Raw genomic sequence first — 14,566 nt, 5'->3', positions numbered from 1 at the left:
TCCAGGACCAGCACTCTATACATTGTGCCATCTAGTTGCCCCAAGTCTATGAAATTTCTTTACCTCCCTAATCCAATCTTGGATGGGAAGAAGGGTAAGAGAACTTATATTAATGCCTTTTGTTTCTGCCTTACAATCATTTCTTGATATGGCACCACCCTCTCCAAAATTGAATAGAAAATAAAATTAAGCTAAAATAACTGATAACTGCTTCCATTTTATATCTAATGTTCTGCCCTTACAATTAGTTTATCCACTGAGAGGAATAAGGTTTTTTTTAATTATTATTTTTCCAGGAGCAGGATTGATTATTACCATTTTCTGTAGTTGCACTTTTTTCTTTTAGAGCTCTTTTCATTGCCATTGTTGTAGTTGAGGTACCTTTTGTTCATCCTGTTTGTGTTTATTTTCTCCAGTGTTCTGTCCTAGACTTTCATCTCTCCCTCTGTATTATTTTTATGAGTGATCTCATTATTTCGTATGAGTTCAATTATTATCTCTATCAAAAATGATTCCCAGATTTATTTATCTATCCTTAACCTCTCTCCCAAACTCCAGTTTTGTATTCTTTACTCTCTCTTAGATATTTTGAACTGAATAACCTGTAGTCATCTCAAACTCAACTTGTCCAAAACAGACCTCATTATCCTCCTTACAAAATCCCTTTTCTTTGTAATGTTTCTATTACTGTCATCCAGGCTCACCATCTTGGTGTCAAGGTGGTGTTTTTGTTGGTTGTTAGTTTTGCAAATTGTCTCTCCATTAGCATTTGAATAAGTCCTCAATAAATGATTATTGATTGAACATTTCAGGCTTCATGAATTTTTAAAATCTTCCCTTGTTTCTTTGAATTCCTTATTCATTCATTCAGCTAGATTCTGGAGACAAAAGTGAAACATTCCATTAGAAGTATGAAGTAAAAATAAAGCATATTATAAGCACAAACTAATTTTACTAGTCCAGGTCACTAAGACCTTGGGGGATGAAGAAAGCATTTGTGGAGGAGGCAATCACAGTTTTTAAAGGTGAAAGAGACCTGTATGATTTTATCTCATTATGTATTGCATTTTGCTTAGCCATTCCTCAGATGATGAATATTCCACTTGATTTTTAGTTCTTTGTTCATGAAAAGTTCTCCTGTATTTCAGTCAGTATCTATTTGGCCTTTTTTTTCTCTTGTTGACCTCCTTAGGATATGGGCTCAGAAGTGGTTTTGCTAGGGCAGAATATGAACAATTTAGTCAGTTTTCTTATCTAATAGCACATACTTTTAGTTTAATCACTTTTCTTGCCTGATGGCACACACTTTCTGTTGTGATAGTCCTTTCATTGTTGAGTTTTACTCATGATAGATTTTTCTTGATTTATATATTTTCTTCTTATTTTTTTTTTTTTTAGTTTTTTCTTTTTTTAATAGCTTTTTATTTACAAGTTATATGCATGGGTAATTTTACAGCATTGACAATCACCAAACCTTTTGTTCCAGTTTTTCTCCTCCTTCCCCCACATCCTCCCCCAGATGGCAGGTTGACCTATACATGTTAAATATGTTAAAGTGGTTTATATATTTTCTAAGAAAAAGGACATTTTATATTTCATCCTGGTGGTGATAAGGAAGCATTAGAATTTATTGAGTGGATAACATAATCAGATCTGCATTTTGTTTAAGAATAATTTGACTGCTGAGTAGAGTGTGAACTGGAAGGAGTCAAGATTTGAGGGAGATAAGACGAGCCAAGAGACTATTACAGTCATGCAGGTATGAATTAATGAGAACCTATACCAAGGTATGTGCCTTCAGAGAAAAGGAAATATTTATGAGATATTAAAAAGGAAGAATTCATCAATGGCAACAAATTGAATATTGGGGAAAGGAGTAAGAACTTGTAGAATTGAAAATGACATCAAGTTTGCGAGTATGGATGACTGAAAAGGTAGTGGTACACTTGATGATAACTGGGAATTTAAAAAGAGGAGAGGGTTTGGGGGGGGGGGGAATGAGTTCATGTTTGAACAGATTGCATTTAAGATTTCTCTCGGACTTCCAGTTAGAGAATGAATTTGTAGGTTAGGAAAAAAGAGGTTAGACTGGATCAGTAGTATGCTAAGAATCTTTAGCACAGAGATAATTAAATCCATGGGAGCTGAGTAGTTCACCAAGTGATAGAGTAGAGAAGGAGAAGAGAAGATAAACTTGTGGGGGGATATCTAACATTATTAGCAAGTATGATGTGAATGAAGATCCAGGAAAGGAGACCTAAATGGAGCAGTGATACAGTAGGAGGAGATCCAGAAGGCAGCACCATCATGAAAATCTAGAAAGACAGTATCAGGGAAAAGGATGATTGATGGAGTCAGTGGATATAAAAAACGTGTAAGAAGGACAAAGATTGGAAAAAAGGATTAGATAAAGCAATTATTTCTTGAACTTTGGAGAAATTAGTTTCAGTTGAATGGCAAGGCCAGAATTTAGACTGTAGAGAGTTAATGAGGATGAGAAGAAAGCACAACTTGCAGATCACTTTCTCAAAGAACTTAATCACAAAAGGAAGAAAGGATAAATAAATGAGAGTTTTTTTGAGAGGGGATGCCACTAAGTTGTGTTTTCAGGCAGCGGAGAAGTAAGCATATAAGTGATTTATTGAGGATACAGTCTGTTGGAGGGGATGGAGTGGGGTGGGATCACTTGTGCATGTGGAGGAGATGGCTGTCGCAAGAAGGGACCTCTTCATGTAAGATAGGTGAAGGCATAAACAGTGACAGAAGGTATCTGGACAATGTGAGATTTGGAAGAGAGAAGAAGAAACTCTTGGCCGATGGCCTTATAATTCCAGGTTTGCAGGGAAACAGACATTTATTAAGCAGTTATTATGTGCCAGGCACTATAATAATCACTTTACAAATATTGTCTCATTTAATCCTTGCAACAACCCTTAAAAGTAGCTATCATTATTCCCATTCTACTGTTGAGGAAACTGAGACATATAAAATCCAGGAGGCTTGTCAAGGGTCACTCAGATATTAAGTGTCTTGGAGCAGATTTGAACTTGAGGCGTCTTTGTAGCACTTTGTTGGCTACACTGTTCACCCATCTAATAAAACATGAGTTAACTTTCTTAGTTGAAAGTGAAGGGAGGGAACGAGAATCATGGGAGTTTTTTTAAAAGGAATGAAAGGTTTGGAAGAGCTGCTATGGTTAATGGGATAGTAAGTTAATTGGGGAGATATAAAAGGATTGGCTTGGTACTGTGAGGACTCGGCTGAGATTATGTAACATAAATTTAAAGTGGAAACAGCAGAATTTTATGACTGCTGGGTGTGGAGTACAATACAACAAGAGTAGAAAGCTAGGTTAAATCCAGGTTTCAAAGAACTTTAAAAACTAAAAAGAGGAGTATTTGATTCCAGAAGCAACAGGAAGCCTCTGGAGTAGGGAAATAACATGATTAGATCTGCATTTTAAGGAGAATCATTTCTGCAGCAGAAATAGTGATAAAAGCTGACATTTCTTTGCAAAACCATTTACAAACGTATTTAATGCTTACATACTTTAGCCATGTGGAGAACTTGGAGGCAGTTTGAAAAAAACAATCTTTGCATAGCCTTGTTTGTGAGCAAAGACCTTGGGCTTTTGTACACAGGTCACTGTCGTTCTCTTCCTTCTGTTGGAAAGGTTACGGTTTTTTGAATTAAACTGGGACACTTTCCAACTGCAGACATCTGAAATGGCCTCCCAGGCCTTCTGCTGAAGCATCACAAAAGCACTGTTGTGAGAAAATATGGTTTGTCCTGTTCTGGAATCTGCTCCTTGTGAGCACTCAGTTCTTTTATTACCCTACTATTTCTCCCCCATTGACACAGCTGTTGTTTAACTATTTGCCTCACTGAGTATCACCTATCCTGTCATGAAGTTTAATTTCTTAGAACATAATCAAGAATCTATATCTGTTCTTCTCTTCTCTCCATACTCCTTTCAAAAAAAAAAAAAAAACCTTTCAAAAAAAACAAGCAAAAAATAAAAAAAAAATTGTCTTCTCAGAATACTCATAGAGCCCAAAGTTCAGATTCGAAAAATGACTTGCCAAGTCGTGTCCTCATGTGCTGACCGGTGCTGTGCTCCTCTAATATTCTTCTGAGCTTGGCTTATGCAAGGGAATGCCTGACTCAGAAGACTACTTTCAGAGAACCCAGGTCTGCAGCTTTCATATATGATAACTGAAGAGGAAAATGAACCTTCTCAACCTCTTGTCATTATTTGGTGTGTCCTAAATCATTGCTTTAGAGCCAGAAGCTCATCCATTTCTATAAGTTTATTTTCTAGATGAGAAACAGAAGGTCAGGGAATTGAATTAATCTGCCCCAAGTCACACAGCTATTAAAGTACTTAAACTGAGATTTGAACTTGGATCCTCCAAACCCCACCCCGCTTTGCCTTTCTCATATGCCCATTTCCTAGTTTCTTGAAGTTCTCATTGCCTAGGATTCATCCATCCACCCTACTTCAACTCACCACCAGGATAATTATACCTTAGAAATCACCATCATTCAAATATCATAACTCCTTTTTCTGAATAGTATTTTCATCATAAGCCTTTCCACAAGTATTTATCACCTTCATTATGACTCATTCCCTAGCACTTGTTTCTCTTTATTATCACTATTCTGGCCTGACTTTCCTATCTTCCCAACCATGACTATTTTATGCTCAGCTTGACTTTTCACTGTTTTTACCCTCCTAATCTTAACTACCATTTGCTGCTTGCATTCCTAGCCTATTTGGAGCCACTGGAGGTTGCTGGAGCAGGTCATCGAGGTATTCCTACTGCATCAATAAGCATTTATTCACGTCAACAAATACTTAATAGTCGCTTACTATGTGTCAGGTACTATATAGAGGTTCAGGAGATACAAAGAAAGTATAGTAACTAATGGAAGCTTCATTTAATGGGTCCACTAAAAATCTATGCTTATTTCAACTCAGGTCTCTGTTCCACATGATCATTCTTTTAAGCATTCCTTATTTCTACTCTCTTTTGCTGTGATTTAACTCTTCTTCCTGCCCCTTCCTCCTCAACCATTCTCTGGTGAAACTACTTCCTTGCTAAACATAACTCTCTCCCTGTACCTTCTATTCCATCTCTATCAGTCCTTGAACCTATTTTATTGCCCCTCTCTTGAATCTTCTATTTTCCCCTCTTAATTGGGTCTTTATCTTTAAATTGTAAATATGCTCAGATCTCCTGTATCATAAAAAGAAAATTCAATTTACCTTTCCATCTTCTTCAAGCTATTATATCATCTTTCAATCTCCTCTGTGCTGTCAAAACTATTAGAAAGAAAAGGCTACCTTTCCTGTCATTTATTTCTTCATCATCCACTCATTCTTCTTTCCCTGGAAATCCATACTCAGTGTCCATGATTCTATTCCAAAAGCTTCCTCCTAACCTCTAATGGTCTCCATATTATCCAATCCAATGATACTTTCCCCCCATATTTTCCCATCTTTATTTGACTCGGCCTTTATGGCATTAGAAATTGTTGAGTACATCATCTTCTGTGATACTTTCCCCCACCTTAGCTTCCATGACACTATCCTCTTACTAATCTCTCTATCCCTTAAACATGTATATTTCCCAGCATGTTCTGCTAATCCCTTTTCATTTCTATTCCTCTCTTCTCTTCCATCTCCTACATTTGACTTTAATAATAACCTTTATGCAAGTGATTTTTAATGCTATATCTTTACCTTCTTCTCAGAGTTATGGGCCTGTGTTCTTCCAACAGCCTTGGATATCCTACTAGCACTTCAAACTAAACATTTCCAAAAACTAAGCTCATGCCTTCCATTCAAACTTAATCTGTCTGCCCCAACTACTAGTGATTTGTGGCACCACTAATCCAATATTTCAGGCACATAATCCATTAAATCATCCCTTTTAGCACCTGTATATTCAGTTAGCAGAAAAATTGTTTAGTTCTCTTTCAATTTCTTAAAAATCATTCTTTTAAAATTTTGAGTTCCAAATTTTCTTCTTCCTTCCTCTCTCTCTAACCCATTCCCATTTTCCTCTTCATATTAAAAGCTCTTCTTTGTGTGCCTCTTTTATATGAGAAAATTTTTCTCATTCTACCTCTTCCTCATTCTCATCTCTTCAATTTTTTTAGAGATCATTCCCTCTTAATCAACTGACATATATATCCTCTACCTATACCAATTCTAAATTCCTGCCCTAATAATAACAGAGTTCTTAGGAGTTACAAGTATTATCTTCCCATATAGTAATGTAAAGCAGTTTAATTTTATTGAGTCCCTCTTTCATGTTTATCTTTTATCTTTCTCTTGAATCGTCTTATCAAAATTTCTATTCATTTTTGTCTTTTCATCAGGAATTTTTGAATTTCTCTATTCGTTAAATATCCATCTTTTATCCATGAACTATCACATTATTTCACCAGTTAGGTTATATTTGGCTGTAATCCTTCCCTTACTTTCCAGAATATCATATTCCAAGCTCTCTGATCCTTTAATGTTGGAAGCCGCTAAATCTTATATGAGCCTCACAGTGACTCCACTATTTTTAAATTGTATATTTAAGTATTTTCTCTGACTTGAAAGCTCTGAAATTTGGCTATAATATTCCTTAGACTTTTCAATCTGGTACTCTTTCAGGAAGTTCTTTTCATATCTATTTTATCCACTATAGCTAACATTGGGGCATTTGATATTTTCTTGAAAGATGATTTCTAGGCTCTTTCTTTGATCATGGCTTTCAAGTAGCCATTCTTAATTTATCTTTCTTGGGTCTGTTTTCCAGATTACCTGATTTTCTGATGAAATATTAAACAAGTTCTTCTATTTTTTCATTGTTTTGATTTTGTTTTCTTGTTTAATGTTGTCTCATGGAGTCATTAGTTTTTACTTGTCCAATTCTAATTTTTTTTTTTTTTTTTTTTTGCTTAGGCAATTGGGGTTAAATGATTTGCTCAGGATCATATAATTAGGAAGTGTTGAGTGTCTGAGGCTAGATTTGAACTCAGGTCCTCCTGACTTCAGAGCTGGTGCTCTATCCACTGCATCACCTAGCTGTTCCTCCAATTCTAATTTTTAAGAAATTATTTTCTTTATTGAGATTTTGTATCTCTTTTCTTCAGTGAATTTTTGTTCCTTTTTTCATTTGCTTTTTTTGGTAGCTATTTTCACATTTTTCTTCTTCTGAGTTTATGTCTTGGCCTTTTCTGCAATCATAATAGCTTTTTATGATCAAGTTTTTTGTTGTTGTTGTTATTTTTGTTGTTATTTGCTTATTTTTTCAGCCTATGTCTAGACTTGGAACTTTATGTTAAAGTTGGACTGTGCTCACTTCGGGGAGTAGAGGCACTGTCCCACTGCTTCAGGTTTTTCAGATGATTTTTGTTTTCAGAGTTAGTTCTGAGAGTTTGCAGGTTTGGGGTACTTCCAAGATGGTGTGATCCTTTTATTCTCCAAGTCTGCACTCTTGCCTTACTCAGGAAGAGCTCCTGATCACCTGCAGCCAAAGGGCCTTCCTCTCTGCCTTAGTACTGTAGCCAGTTCTCTGCCACCTTTTGACCAATCATTGTCACTTTTCTCCAAAAATGTGACCCAGAACTAATTGTATATAGGCTAAAGAGTTGCCGTTTGGCACCAGCTGTACTCAATGCCAATAAAGAGTGACCTGTGGTCTTTTTCTAACTAGGTGTCCTACCCGTTTCTGAGAGCCAGAAAAATTTTTACCTTGACATTGTTGCCTGCACTCCAAAATTTGATTTGAGGTGTTATTTTAAAGTTGTTTGGGAGAGAATGTTTGGAGAATTCAGCCTTTTTTTTAGTTTTTCTTTCAATAACATCTAGCTCTTTCTCTCAGCTCTCATTTTTGCTCCTCTTGATTAGTTTCTAGATTCTTACAATAACCTCCTAATTCACTTTCCTGCCTAATCCGTCACCTTTCCATGTCATTCTCTTAATTCCTGAATGATGTAACATCCCATTATTTTACTTCTCTACTCAGAAATCACTAATGCCTCTGTATTGCCTGCTATATAAAATATAAACACCTTAATCTAGTATTCAAGGCCCTTCACATTCCAACTCACCTATCCAGCTTAGTTATCTCACCTAGACATATTCTGCATTCAATCAAACTAAGCTTTCTTGTCTTGTCTTGCCATTTTCTGTCTTTGTGTTTTGTTCTTAGTCTCTTCTGTGCCTGGACTGATTCCATACTTTTCTTCTATTTTCCTTCAAACCAATACAGATGTCATCTCCCCAGTTAGAAGTATTTTTTCCCCTCAGATTTCTCATAGTACTTTGCAAAGATCACTGTACTTCCTTTTATCAAAATTTTTTTTTTTTGTTATTTGGCCCTTACTCCTATTTACAATTACAATTAGATTGTAATCTCTGAAAACAAAGCCTGTATCTTATTTATCTTTGTACACTCAATGTCTTAGATTATGCCGTGTACACATTAGGTATGTAACGTACTTTAAGTGGAATTGAAAATTTTTTGAAACATTGGTCATTCTATTCAGGAGACTATCCTGGGACTTAGGAAGGTATCTTATTAATACAGACCCCATGGAAATAGCTGAGAATTTCAGGAAAACTGGAGTTTGGCTTGAGAGCTTCACATGGGGAACTTATTCATAGGTTTATAGTTTGGGAGAAAAAAACTAGAAGAGATTCAAGAGATGCAATGATTCTGAATTCTCATTTTAGACTTGAGGAAATGGAAACTTGGTGAACTTGAGGCATAGCAAAGTTGACATTAAGCTTGTGAAAGAGACAGTAGAGATAACTTGTTCTTCTGCCTCCCAAACCATCAGGGTTTTTGTCACCACTTTTAGTAGATTTTTCAGCTGCTTCTCACATAAGCAAAAATATCTACAAACATGGTAGTCTAAATTGTCAGTCCCTTAACCAAGCATTTATTAAATGCCTGCTACTAAACTAAAGACTACTTTCCTATCCCTGGAAGTTACTTAGATGCCTTAGGAAGAACTGTTCATTTCTGATATCCTATTTGTCACAAAGGAACAAGAAAGCTCTGTAGTGATTCTGAGTGTGCCTGTGAAGATGTAAAAGGAAGAGAAAAGATTATTGGCTTAATCATATCCTCAACTGGACTATCCAAATAATGACATTTCTTAAGTGACTACTCTGCCTAGAACACTTTTGCACACTAGTCAGGGGGAGCAGAGAATTTCAAGAAGGGACCACTTGCCCTTATGGATGGCATATGAACATGGAAGCAGAGACCAACCTCACGGCCATCAGAGAACTAGAGATTGCTGTCATTGGGAGGGGTGTTGCTTCACAGAGTGAAATATTTCTATCAAAATAACAATAATTACATATATATGAATATATGATACATTATAATATATAAGATTTATATGGCATATTACATATGTCTTGTATAATATGTAAGAAAAATTTTCTATTTAAAAAATATAGCCAACAGAGTGCATTTGTGTGACAGTTGAATGATGAATGGTATTGAATTTATTACAGCCTCCACCCCTGGCTCAGCCAGCTGCAATACAGCAAGTTCTTGCCAGTCAGCCTGTGTGCCCACACCAGCCAGCACCTCATCACTTGTCTCAGTACCCAACCCCACCTTCCCAGGTGGCTGCTGCCAATCAGCTGCAGCCCGTGCAGATGCCACAGGTGCCGCTACAGCCGCTTCCTCAAGTGCCACCTGCCCAGGTAAACTGTGACTTTCTAACCTGGGTGGGTGGAAGAGGGAGAAGGGAGGAGGGGGAACACAAGTGAATGAGTTGCTCTTTGAGGTGCGCCTGTATACCCAAAAAGAGAGAACCAGCCTTGTTGAGTGAATGTAATTGGAAATTCAATTCACATTACTAATTTTGCATGCCAACTTTTGAGTGGTGGTACTGATGATAGTAATAATAATAAGAGTAAGAGCTAATATCCACATAGCAATTTCAGGACCACAAAGCATTTTCTCATTTGATCTTCACTATAGCTTTGTGAGATAGGTGTTGTCATCATACTCATTTTTACAGATAAGTAAACCGAGACTCAGAGAAATTTAAGTAATTTATTCCATCAGAGAGCAAGTACATTTTCTAAATGTGATTAAATATTGGGTCTCTCGAGTTTCAAATTAAAGTTTCCATACCCCATTACATTGGACGTATCCCAAAGCTTAATAAAAATAGCCTATGGCCTTATATTTTTCCTAATACTGCAACCTAAATCAATTTTGTATCAGCTTCTGTAATTTTTTATCTTGATGCTACCTCTGCTTTTACAACAGCACACCTACTTCCTCCTTTTTCTTTTCCCAAAGGTATAAGTACAAGTAGATGGGGAGTAGTTTTTCTTAAGCCTGATCTTCCTTTCTGCCTCATTTCCATTTCTCTCCCCTTTGTTCATCCATCAAAGGCGTCTCTTGCTGTGCTTTTAAGTGAGCCTGATATGAATTTGACTCCTTTCCCCCAATCACAAGCTACCTGGGCATGTAAGATGCCTTTCTGGCTCTGGTTCTTACAATTCTCTAGATGCCTAAGAAGCAGGTACTAGTGATAGAGTTTCTGGAAACAGGAGAGCTCATTACTAGATTTTCTGTTGTAAAGCAAAAAGTGAGAGACCACTGTGGGACACCGTGTACCAGCTCATTTCACATCCTCTTGGAGATAGGTTCTCTCCTGAGGTACACGTAGGCTTCTTTACCTGAGAGTGCAGTGTCATTCCACACACAAAGAAAATGAATTTTGTCATATAAGAAGAGATTTGCTTTTATAATTCAGATGTGAAGGACATAGAGGACAACCTATGAAACAAAGCAAAGTCATACTGGATACAGTAGAGACCATGTGGCATTTGTTCACATCCATTATTTAGAATACAGAAAACTTGCCTTCAAATGTAAAATATAAAACTTAGTACAATTCCTAGTGGCATAAAGGGAACATGGCTCATTATTTCATTGGCACTAACTAAAAAGTAAATATCCAATTTCCTCTGTAAGAAAAGAAATTGTGTATAAGTTTTAGATAAACTATGTAACAGTTTTCTAATTAGTAGCTATGTAGCAGTAGATAGCTTTACTTAGGCTTGAAGTTAATTCCCATCTGGTCTCAGATATTTACTAGAAAAAAGTAAATATCCAGTTTCCTTTTTAAGAAAAGAAATTGTATACAAATTTTAGATAAACTATGTAACAGTTTTCTAATTAGTAGCTATGTAGCAATAGATAGAGTTAGTTAGGCTTGGAATTAGTTCCCATCTGGTCTCAGATATTTACTAGATAAAAGTAAATATCCAGTTTCCTTTTTAAGAAAAGAAATTGTATACAAATTTTAGATAAACTATGTAACAGTTTTCTAATTAGTAGCTATGTAGCAATAGATAGAGTTAGTTAGGCTTGGAGTTAGTTCCCATCTGGTCTCAGATATTTACTAGATAAAAGTAAATATCCAGTTTCCTTTTTAAGAAAAGAAATTGTATACAAGTTTTAAATAAACTATGTAACAGTTTCTAATTAGTAGCTATGTAGCAGTAGATAGAGTTAGTTAGGCTTAGAGTTAGTTCCAATCTGGTCTCAGATATTTACTAGTTGTATGATTCTGGGCAGTTCATTTAACCCTATTTTCCTCAGGACCCTCATTTGTAAAAACTGGAGAAAGAAATAGCAACCACTCCAATATCTTTGTCAAGAAGATCCCAAATGAAGAACCTAACACAATTTAAATTAGTGAACAATAAGCACACTTTTAAACTTAGTATTTGCTAATTGGCAATAGTTTTTCTAAAATATCCATTGTGATGAAAACTATTTTTTCTGATTAATCATTGGGCATCTCGTCCATCAACTTTGAGATTGTGATCCACCAGTTTTCTTCTAATAGTATGGAGGTGCACTTCAATTTCCTGAGATTTATACACATAAATTAGAAAATTAGCTCATCTAATTTCATCTGACATATTCCTTATTCTTCTATTCAAATTTACATGTTTATTGGAACCACTTTCCCTTGATAGTTGTTTTCTCTACTGTATTTTACAGTGCCCCCTCTCCCTTGCCATTAGAAAACAAGGTAATGCATCTATATGTTGGATAGCTCTCATTAGAAGAATTCATAATAAAACATGAACAATAAAATCTGTCACAAAGCAGTTATTTTGTCGTTGAGTTGTTTGAATTGTGACCAACTCCTCTGATCCCATTTGGGGTTTACTTGGCAAAAATACAGGAGTGGATTGCTATGTCCCTCTGCAGTTCATTTACAGATGAGGAAACTGAGCAAAAGAGGTTAAATGACTTGCCCAGGCTCAGATTTTAATTTGCTAAAGTGAATCTTTCAGTCTCCAGGCCCTATACTCTATCCACTGTGACCCCTAGCTGACCTAAAAAGCTTCTAGTGGGCACCCACAAGCACTGTGCTAGCTGCTTTTGATATAAATTCAAAAATGAAGTAATGTGTGCTCTCTTTGGGGAGATAGATAAATTACACTGGATATATGTAAAATAAATACAGAATCCTCAGTATAGAAAGGCAAGAATTAACTGCAAGGATCTCTTGAGGAACTAGCATTTCATCTGATCTTTGATCAATAAGAAGACTTGGAAGGTTTAGAAATTGCTAAGGAGAAAGGACTCACTTAAAAAAAAAAATCCAAACACACAGACACTATTTGTTTACTGTAAGGTTACTGTCACTCTTTTAATAATTTATCTTAAGTCCTAAACATGAGCTTTGCTTTTTAAAAGGATAAGTGTTTCAAATCTGGCTTCAGACACTTAACACTTCCTATCTGTGTGACCCTGGGAAAGTCACTTAACCCCAATTGCCTCAGCAAAAAAACAAACAAACCAAAAAAAAAAAAAAAAAGGATAAGTGAGTTTGGTATCTGAGATACTAATTTATTTTTCAAATGATCTTTTTCACATTTGAAAAAAAATTTAAATATTTGATTTAAATTTATTTGTTCTGACCTTTACAACTATGCACAATAGTCTGTTGTTCATAGACATAAATACTTTTCAAGAAAACTTTGTTTTTCTCCTAAATAAAAAAAATAGAAATCAGTGTTAATTTTTCTTAGAATAAATTCTCTAAGACCCTCAGATTCAAGTCTTCAATTTACATTGTCAGATGTCAGTTCACAGACTTATTCTTTACCTTTGTTTAAAAGGCTGAAAATCAAATTGAGACAAATTGATTTCTCTGGAGCCCTATTATAAGATTTGTGACCTTCTGTTCAGTTAAGGCATGAAAAGACTGGTCAGTTTTGGATTTTGTTTCAGTTCCCCCATTACTCATGCACCAGTGTGGGGCCAGTGTTTGCAATGCAAACACAGCCAGTAAGGAGTGCTCAAAGAAATATTTTCACTGGAAGAAAAATCCTGTACCACCTCTATTTCCACCCCCATCCCCCAAAATGTTTTTTTTCCAGCTTTAGTTTGGAGGTATTAAGTAACTTAAGTGTACACTGACTATGTTGAGGTTAGAATGGGTTGTTTTTAAATAAAAGCTGTTTAAAGCACTAAATGTTAGCCTAAGAAACAAGTTCACAATTTACATTCATGAAAATCCTTTTCTTGCATTTGGAGATACCACTTCCCTTCTTGTCATTTCTTTCTTTGACACCACTCACCTGCAAATTAGCAGCATAAACTAAGCTGCTTCTTCTATGTTATAAAAACATCTTGAGAGTACTTTAATTCTATAACCAAGAACTGACATTGATCAAGATTTTCTTTTATAGCAACTGAACTTGGATCATTTTAGTTTTATACCTTCTGGCTTTTTTGTAAGAGTAGATTAATAAACTTGGCACTTCTATTTGAATTACATTTATTTTAATTATTTTTCCCCTACTGCTATCATGAAACATAATCCCTGGAGTAAAATTTTTCTTCTTTTTGTATCAAGATTGTAGCCAACATCTTGGGGTAAACTTTTTTGTTTTTTTAACTAGTTTTTGGGGTGGATGGGCTGGGGAAGGATTAGTGAGAGGGAGAAGAAAGCTGTTACCATCTATTATTTCATCCATGTTGGAAATTTCTTCTCACAGACATATTCATTCATTCATTCATGCAAGCATGCATTTTAGCCTTAGTTGTTTGGCACATTGACAAGTTAAATGACTTGCCCAGAATCACATGGTATGTCAGAGGCAAAACTTCATTGAACCCAAGTCATTCTGACTGCATTCTATTTTCTATGTGAAGATTGTAGCTTATGAAAATCCTATAAAACTATTGAGATAAACAGATGACAAATGTATCTAATAATCAGTATAGGACAGGTGCCTTTTTTATTCTTTTATAATCTAAAGCTTTATTTCAAGGCTTCATGAAGTTGATCTCAGTTCCTCAAAGATATTATTAATGGAGCAAAAGTTTTGGTACATCCTACCAAGCTGAAAAGGCTTTGAATACATGCCTGATGATTCACCTTGTCTCATCCAAGGGACAGCTTTGGCTAAATTTAGAAAGATTGACCACCAGGTTGGTTTCAGGGGGATAATTTTTTTCTTTTGGCTCTTGCAACTCTCAAAGAGCACACACTACGT

At 35.7% G+C, this 14,566-nt stretch overlaps 1 protein-coding gene across 1 annotated transcript in view; it reads left to right on the top strand.

Moving 5' to 3' along the window:
• WNK2 (WNK lysine deficient protein kinase 2) overlaps positions 1-14,566 on the top strand; it is a 229,901-nt gene that overhangs the window by 157,451 nt on the left and 57,884 nt on the right. The window contains 1 exon segment of the mRNA XM_051983917.1: positions 9,533-9,727. Coding sequence (XP_051839877.1) covers positions 9,533-9,727 — 195 coding nt within the window.

This window comes from Antechinus flavipes, chromosome 1 (genome assembly GCF_016432865.1).
Source record: "Antechinus flavipes isolate AdamAnt ecotype Samford, QLD, Australia chromosome 1, AdamAnt_v2, whole genome shotgun sequence".
Taxonomy (NCBI): Eukaryota; Metazoa; Chordata; class Mammalia; order Dasyuromorphia; family Dasyuridae; genus Antechinus; species Antechinus flavipes.
This window is presented reverse-complemented; position numbering and strand designations above follow the sequence as displayed.